This window comes from Gavialis gangeticus, unplaced genomic scaffold (assembly GCF_001723915.1).
Source record: "Gavialis gangeticus isolate Ggan-Ray unplaced genomic scaffold, GavGan_comp1, whole genome shotgun sequence".
Taxonomy (NCBI): domain Eukaryota; kingdom Metazoa; phylum Chordata; order Crocodylia; family Gavialidae; genus Gavialis; species Gavialis gangeticus.
The window spans coordinates 6,314,167-6,323,545 of record NW_017729028.1 but is presented as its reverse complement, the minus strand read 5'-3'; the positions used below and the strand labels follow the sequence as shown (position 1 = coordinate 6,323,545).

The 9,379-nt window shown below is 37.5% G+C and overlaps 1 protein-coding gene across 1 annotated transcript in view; it reads left to right on the top strand.

Moving 5' to 3' along the window:
* The window catches only part of MBOAT2 (membrane bound O-acyltransferase domain containing 2), a 244,416-nt gene that overhangs the window by 191,965 nt on the left and 43,072 nt on the right, over positions 1-9,379 (top strand). Inside the window, exon 7 of the mRNA XM_019520725.1 lies at positions 628-811. Coding sequence (XP_019376270.1) covers positions 628-811 — 184 coding nt within the window. The remainder of the gene's footprint in view (positions 1-627; positions 812-9,379) is intronic.

The window sequence follows — 9,379 nt, the reverse complement described above, 5'->3', positions numbered from 1 at the left end:
AAAAAAAAAAAAAAAAAGCTAAATGTCTCCTTCCTCTCGCTCTTAAAATATCAGGGAGAAATAACATAAAGTCATTTATATGAGTTGACAGTTCAGCTCATAGAAATTGTAATGATGGCTTTTCTAAAAGAAATCCCAGCAATCACTGCTGATGTTTCTATTGTGTTTTTAAACATTTTTCCTACATCCACTAAGATATGAAGCTAAAAGATGTCCTTCTATATTATTTCTTTTTATTCCATAATTTCCATAAAATATTTTGAACTTCTGTAAATTTCAGGAATTTGTACCAAAGTTTTTGATAAATCAACAAAGTTTTCTTTAAAAGAAAAAGAAAAGAAACAATGCTATACAATGCTTCAGGTGATTTCTTTTGAAGGTTTTTCATTTGCTCGTTTTAATGAGAGTCACCATAAGTGAGCAAAAAAGTCTGGAAGTGCTCAGTACAGGCAGGAAAAAGCCGTCACATTTTAAATTGCAGTTATGAAATGCAAATAGATTGCTTCTCAACACTTGCTTTTTATTGTAGCTTCAATAAGCAATAATGTGAGAGCTGATTATTCCTGCAGTAGACTTCCATAAAAAGCATACATTACGTCTCACAAGTTGCTTGTCTTTGAATTACAGACGCATGCCAAGTCTACTGGAATATTTAAGTTACAACTGTAATTTCATGGGTATCCTGGCAGGCCCGTTATGCTCTTATAAAGACTATATTACTTTCATTGAAGGCAGATCATACCAACTGCAACAGTCTGAAGCAAATGGGAAGGAAGATATAAAATATGAACAAACGGATCCCTCTCCAAATGTAAGATCTATTACTTTTGCAGTGCTGCTGTTTATATAGTCATTGCATGGAAAGCTTGTTTTGCACTATTCACTTACAGGCATCACTTCTGAGCTATATCCAGAGTTCAGTCATCAATGATACAGTTTTCTGTTCATGAAAATAACAAACGGTTTTCTGCATAGATTCTCACTTGTAGGTCTCATTTACAAAAGCAAATGACACTGAAGCTGTCTAACAAGCTTATATGGTAAAAAGTTATTTTCAGATAAATCAGTTCATGTACATTTCTTTCAGTGCACAAACATGCATATAGTATGTATCAGCTGCTTCTGAAAATAAGTCAAAAAATGTGTGCGCGCTTTGGGGACCACATAAATTTTGTTTTCTGAAAAAAAGTGGAAGACATACAAGCTACTGCAAGCCTTCATGAAATTTGTTAGGCACCAAAATGTGGTAGAATTTTTACTGCATTTTTACATGCAGCATTTCACTGCATTTTTACATGTAGCACACCTTATCAGATCCCCTTAGGAAAGAGGTCTTTGACATGTTTCTGTAAATATTCTGACTTGAAGAAAAAAAAATCCAGAAAACTTTATGTAGAGAATAAATAAGTAACGTTGTTCTGTAGCTATAATACAAATAAAAGGCGTGTTCTCTTCAATGCACTGCACTTCAGAGGCTAGGTATGCTGCTTTCCCTTTCCTGATTGCTCTCCTGTCAGAGTAGGGTTCCTTACCTATGGGTGAAATGAAACCCTGTGGATTGTAACTTGCAAGAGACGCACATATAATGTAAGTGAAGACTGAAGGTTGTTGACATTTACAATAAAAAGTTTAACTCTTGGGATACTGAACATACAGATTGTTATTCTTTTTAAGTGTCAATTTATCTGCTTTCATTAATGTGCATATGTGCTCTTATTTGAGTTTCAATCCAAGATGCAGTTATTACCTCAAACAGGTAACATTTGAATTTACTGGGTGGGAGTGGAGGGGTGGGAAATGATCTCACCAAATACATTTATCCCCATAAATCCATTGCCAACTCCTCTTTCCTTCATATCTTGAAATTTATTTCCAAGCTGGTAGTTTAGATTGAGAGAGTGGGAGCAAATGTACCTTGTGACCCCCTCTGTGTGCACTGAGGCACATCAGACTAGCAAGTTTCTAACTTTATTTTTTTTTAAATAACAACTTTTGCTTTGTATGAATCAGAGCATGGCTTAATACATTTGGAGAATTCCATATATGGGACCTCTGGTTTTGAGGAAAACATACTTGTAGGTCTTTCCTGTATTTTTGTTAAATTCTAACTGTTCAAAACTACTAGTATATTTAAATTAATTTGAGAAGGTCTTATCCTGACTGCCTCAAAGGAAATCTAAATGTTACCATATAAACTTGCTAGTAAGCTCTCAAGTATCTGAGTGAAAAAGCTCAATAAATAAATGGGAATCCATAAAAGAATTCTACCTTGAAAAATAATACAGCTTCAGGTAAGCAGTTTTTTCTTTTTAAATTGTATTGTTTGTAGAATGCTTGAATATTTTGTAATCTATGCTGCATTAGCTTTTTTGGTATTGAGACTGAGAAGCTGTCTTTGCTCCTAGTACTTCACTTCCCAACTGGTGTTAAACAAATATGGCTGCATTTTATAACACCAGTGAGTCTTTGCGTGCTTTTGGGAAAATGTGGACGGTTTTAATTTCTTTACTGCATTTGCTGTATCAATGACAATGTCTTTCATTTTGTTATATTGTTATGCTTTAAATATTTCTTGATGAATGTCTACCAAAGACTTACCTGTATTCTCATATTGAATTTTGTTTTTTTAAAGAAGAATAAATCATTAGTTAATTTTTCAATAAGAAACATAATGGGGTTCAGCAAATGTTCATGTCTTAGACTTAAAAAAATTTCAGCTCAATTTACTGTAAGCTTCCTTTCGTGTTAAATTTCATTTCTATAACACAATGTTCATGCCAGCCTCTTCCTGTATAGTGTGTGTTGACTGCATGATATAAGTTTAGCTTAGCTTTTTTTACTGTGTTAATTGCATGTTACTTGAATCTGGTCAACATTTTAAAATTTATTTCATATCTCCTTCCTGTGCCTTTTTACAAGCTGTCATTTATTGGTGCTCAAAGTGGTGTCAACTGTCAGACATTAATTTCTATCTTCGTAAGTTTCTTTTTATTATAGCTATTAGCTACCCTTAAAATGGAACAAATCCATGTGCTTTCAGCTTCTTATTAGATGGACAGTTGTTAGAAGTTGAAACTCTTGCTTTTAATTGCCTGCAGTTTTTAACTGAATAATAGTCTCAAATGTAATAAACTTTTTTTTGGTAATTTTGTACTATAGCGAACTCCTTCATTGTTTGAGTATTGGCTACTACTTACAAATGAATGTATTCCAGTAGAAGTCTAAAAAACTTACTAGAAAGGTCTATTTACTATAGGCCTGGTCAGAACTCCTTTGGAGTCCATGAGAGTCTCTTCTTTGTGGTCAGCAGGCCTTGCCTCAGGCTGTAGGTGTTGAACAAGGGCAAGGAGGATTTGTTGAATGGGTTTGAAATATGAGATCACCAAATTTTATGAAATAGAAAATAGAACTGATATAATATACATACTTCCTCTGTCACTTAATTTGGCCATTGTCAGGCCATGGAACAGCAAGGACCAGAGCAAAGAGAAATTTTGTGGTGAGAATAGCAAAGGAGTGATTTAGTGATTTGAATGACTGAAGCACTATACATGAGAGATATTCTATCCTATGTATTGCTTTGTGACTATAAAGCTGTCTTGTAATATATATATTTTTTTAAACAACTCTGCTTAATGAATAGTACACATTACTATTTAGAGAATCATTTCCTAACTAGTGCTGCAGTAAGCAGCTTTTTTGTTTCATGTTATACTGAGTTTTGTTAAATATAATTTTAGTGTCCATACAAATATTGACAAAGGGCAGAAGCCATTAGTGAAGTTAAACACCCTCCCCCCCCAGTTGAAATATAATATTTAGAGTGAGTTTTCCCATTCTGTGCTCTGGCAAACTGTTTTGTACTGATGAACTGGTCACCTTGATATTAAGGAAATGAATATTTCCAGATATATTCAGGAGGGAACGGTCTCCCCTATGTTCATAAGGGGCTTAGTATAATGGATTGAACCTAACTGACGTCTCTGGGATAGTAATACAAATAATTAACTTTGAAACCAGTATTATAAACATCATCAACATTATAAATAAAATTGGGTAATATAAGGGTAACATATTTACTTATTTTAAAACATAAATGTAACAATGCAGTATTTAAACACTCTTAGTTTCAAGATTTTCATAAATGTTGACTAAGCCCCCCAGATCTGTAATTGTTCGGTTTGGGTTTTAAAAAGTAAATAAAATTCCAGGCAAAACCCTGAGTGTTATCCATACTTGAAATTTAAACACCATTTGCTACACGTCAGTCAGTTATTTCAATGGGAAACTTTGTCTTCCTTTGAGTTATTTACTGTGCTATTTCTTGTAAGTTACCTACTCTGCAAAATGGATGTTAAAGTTCTCCAAGGAAATCCAAAATATTACTCCATGTAGGTACAACTATACTTGTACTGAGTTTACCCAGGAGTAGAAAAGAGTATAGATTTAATCTATACTGAGAAATAGGAAGACTTAGTTTGCAACAGTATTGAAACTTAACTAATGTTCTGAGAGTTCTTTGCAATCTCTCAGTGGAAAAGCATAGTTAACTATTTATAAAAGTGCAAGCACTGTTTCATAAAAGTGCAACTGTTTTTTGTTTTTCAAACAAGTGCTACATTTTTTCCAAACTAAATGGCAGATAAGTACCTTAGGTGGGCATATATTGAATGTGTGTGAATAATCTAGTAGATGTCTGAAATTTCAGCTGTGTGTAAGCCACCAGAGAATTATGAATTAAAACCATTCCTTGAAAGATAAAGACAAAATAGTTTTAGGAGGCATAGGGCACTCAACCAGAAGTCTTAAAGGGGACCCATACATGTGCCTGATGCCTGCTCTGATGTATTCTAAATAGAACAGTTAATCAAGTCTGCTGGAGAATTCTAATTGGACTACTCCAGCAGCCCCGGCATCATGTGTATTGAACATCCCCACATTTCAAAATGACAGCGGGCGACACTTTTAACTCAAGCTTGGGGATTGAGCTTTAAAGCATCTCCACTGCCATTTTGAAGTGCAGGATGCTGAATACATGAGATACTGAGGGTGTTTTAGAGCAGCTTCCATGAGCCACTCTAATAAAAATGCCTCCCTCCTCTCCACCCAGGAACACGTGTAAAGATGCCCAAAGTGACAATCACTTAGGCTAGGGACAGACATTCAAAAAGCCTGAGCCTGAATTGAATCAATCTTTGCAGATTAGTCTAACCTGGCCAGGCTGAATCAGTTTATAACCATACAGACATCCCCTTGGGACTGAAAAAATGTAGGCACGCACCTGCAATGGCTCAGGCTAGAAGCTGGGGAGCACTATAGCAGCCCTCCCTTCCCTTCACAGAAATTTGTAGTGCTGGAATTGAATGCCTGTTCCAAACTTTAATCATTGGTGTTTTATCTAAAGGAATTATGGCATAAGAGAATTTTATGGAGTCATCTGTAGCAGTGGTGACATGTAGGAGGTGCATGGGGTGCCCGTGCACCCCCTGACCAGCCATGCTTGCTGCCTAGGCAATGGGACAGGCTGGAGCACTGGTGCCCCCACTGCAAGCAGCGGCTGATTGCTGCAGCCACTCCTGGAAATGGCTGCAGGAATTGGCTGCGGGATTGGTGCCCTGGGCAGCAAGATCGGCCGCAGGGGACCCCCTCACCCCCTGGGCAGTGAAATTGGCTGCAGGGGATACCCCCCCCTTGTCAGCAGGACTGGTCACAGGGAGCTCTACCTGTTCATTAGGGACAGTATGATAGGAAGCAGGAAAATGTTTGTTTTGATGTTGTTAGCAAACAGTTAAGTTTGGCATCTCTTACAGAGCAGAGACAGAGTGAATTGTGAGGAGAAGCCACTAAGGGTCACCTAAAAGTAGAGGCTTGTATTTAATGAATTCATCTGCCCCCCACCTCCCTCCAGCTCAGGCTGGACAGACCATAGGCTAGAGCTCCTTCCCCTGCTTCTCCCATTCTGCAGACAGCAATGGAGTGGGGCTGGGGCCTGGTCAGACAAGACAATGAAGGTGCTCTGGTTTGGAGTGCCTTCATCTGAATGCTCATGTAATGTGGGTTGATTTGTCACCAATCAGGCACTTTTAAATGCTCTGAAGCTATGCACTTCTGTCAGGGCATGGCTGTAGAGCATTTTCAAGGGGCTGATCACATGACAAATGTCACTTCTGTCAGTGGCTACTATGTCTCTTGAGTGGTTCTTAGACCCCTTTAGTTATGGCAAAGCTTCTCTTACCCAAGACAGAGGAACAGAGAAGTAGTAGAGCAGTCAATTGCAACTTCTCTCTGCAGCTTCTTCAAAACAGCTGTTTTCAACTGCCCAAAATCTAAGTGCTGCATTTCTAGCTCAGATGCAAAATCATCTTGACATTTGGGTCCTCCTTCCAGGCTGGGATTGAGTGACAAGAGATCTTTACACAGTTGATCCACTTTTCTGAAAAGCCGGTTTGTCCAACTTTGACCTATGGTGGCTGTTGGGTGGAAATAATCAGGTGTTTTGTTGTGTTGGCAACTTGTTATTTTAAAATATTTTGTACATGGCTGCAGACTGTTCTGAAAAAGTGTTAACTGGAGAAGTAATTTGCTGGTGAGTGGCCTTTATGTTCAGAACAGGGGCATACACCTTCCCTGCTTATATTTCAAGTAGTTGGTCTTACAATTTCTGTTTTTTAATTTGGTTATACTCAGCATGATAAGAGATTGTAACTGCTCCTGCCCATGCTGCTTGTATTGTGGAGATGAACTATTTGTAGAAAATTTAAGATTTCATGCTGTGAATGAATATAACCATGTTTACAAGCACCAAAAATCAGTTGTGATTACAAATAAAATTATCCATTCAGTTTAGAGTGGACATAAAGCAACTGTGTAAGGGAACCATCGAAACTAGTAGTGTCCAGCCTTTTTGCCCAGCAATCTAGATAGGCAGTGCCAGGTCCATCTGCAGGCTGGATCCTGCCGGTGGTCCCAGTCCGGTGCCCAGAGCTGGCTCGGCAGGGCCCCATCCAGCCACATGGGGAAGAGGGCATAGCCTGATCCGGCCCCATCATGGGGGCCTGGCCCAGCCAAACCCCAACCTGGCCACCAGGGGAGGGAAGGGTGGGGCCTGGCTCCAACCCAGTCCTGGTGGAGGGGGGAGGTAGAATTTGGAAGTGGGGCAAGGCAACAGTATTGCCACTGCTCCCTTGCTCCCGTGGACCAAATGCCCTGGCTCTGGGGGGTCATATCTGGCCCACAGGTGGAGGTTGAGCACCCTGATTTAAACAAACAGAATAGTAAAAAAAAATACCATGCATTAGAAGTTCAGAAAAACTTCTGTTTAATATGCTAAGTTTAGTCAAACATACAAAATTATTTTCTAGGTTTAATTGGCATTAAACCTAGATTTGGATACTATAACTACAGTAATTTTTATATTTTGAAATGATACATCTGCCATGTGATCCTTCAGTGTAAGCTTTAGTACAGACCATTTGCAGGCTGTGAGTATAGTGTGCATTCTGCCTGGCCTGGGTTGGCATTGTATTCAACCTAGTGACAACTGGCCTGAACGGGGATGTGGTGTTCTGTCCTGCAATGGCATTTAAAATACACTGGCACAAGGCTCAGAACCTAATGCCAAATCTGACTGTTTTAACTGCCTCTGAGGTTTCCGTAGTGTTTTGAATAAACTTGCCTTTTCTGTTTTAAAGGGGAAGTTTTAAATTTAAAATTAATAAGGTTTACTGCTGTAATCCTTTCACAACATGGACTATATGTTGAAATTTTTGTATGAGCCCTCTTTCACATGTATAATATGATATCTTATTATTTAGGATTTATTTTGTGTCTACGGTATGTTAAGGAAGATTGAATGTAGAATCTCAAGTCTTTGTACAGTCTTAAAACAACAGATTTAAAAATTAATTTTGGAAAACAAGTAATCGGACTTCAGGCTAATATAAAACATGTTTGTTTTGTGAAATGATTAAAGCTTTGTTGAATTGTTGCTGACCAAAGCCTTTGAGAGTTCTTCCTTTTAAGTAAATGTCCTAAGTTTTTTGTCTCAAGGCTTGTATCTTCTCCTAATAAATTATCACCTCTTTTGTATCACATAGAATGTTGCTTTAAGTATGGTAACCATTCACTTAAGAATGGCTAACCATATGAATATCAGTATTTCTTGAGTTTATTGGCTTGAGTTATGAAAGTGATTCACATGTTTCTTTATTAAATAAAAAAATATTGCTAATTTCAAAATCGATAAAGCAATAAGTACTTATCACTTGCGCCATTTAGTTAAAGAAATTAAGGTAACACTTATACAGATCTGAAAATTGGGTATACATATAAAAAAATTATATAATTGAAAATGAGTGTTTCCAGATTGCCAAAAAAGAGAGAGAGAATCAAAACAGATCTCCCTCAAATGTTTGTTAGAGCCAAAATGAGAGATTTCTTAATGTAAATATTTTAGCCTCACACTTGCCACTGCTACTGCATTTTTACTCACTTTTTCATATACTTAGTCTTACTATTGTACAATGGGGATTTTCCTTTCTAAAAAGGGGAAATCAATATTTTATTGAGCTACTTACAAGATTTTTCAGCATTATAGCATTACTTTAGAAAAACTTGCAACATTAGTTAACACATGGAAAACCCATTGTGAAGTATTTCTGATGTAAAAATACTGGCATTCAAAATCTTTCTTATAATTTTGTCCAACCTTTTACTTATCAAATTTGATTTGATTATGTAATGAGCATTCTTGCTTTTGAATTCCAGTTGTAACTTAGGGCTGAAAGGAAGGAAATACTAAATCTATATATAAGAGCTAAGAGAAAATAAAACCAATGTTATAAGGGATTCCCTAGCATCTCTTTGCTGCTATACTAAAGCATGAATCCCAAATCCTATTATCTGTTAAACTTCCCTTGCTTAATAAATCTTCTGTATCATACCATTGCCATACATGGTAAAGGTCTAAAATCTGTAAGAGCAGATGAGGGATTTTTTCATTTCAAGAAAATTTAGCTTTTAAAAGAAGTCTATACCATGTTCTCAGTGACAGTTATATTTGATGTGCTGGAAGCAGCAATATCTATGGAGTACTAGAGGAGTGTTTAATTATTATACAGGCAGTCCTCAGACTTACGACACAGTTGGTTCCTGAAAACCACGTCTTAAGTCGAAACGTAACTTGGAACCAATTTTCCTATAGGAACAATGTTATAAATGGGGGATTGGTTCCTTTTAACATGCTCAATACAACAGGCTCCATCTGGTAAGTCTTTTGTGGTGGTGGGGGGTGGGGCAGATCAATGCCTGCGCAGCGAGGGAGGGATTGGGGTTGGGGCTAGGACAGGGGCTGGGGCGAGGACTGCCCAGCCAGGGTGGG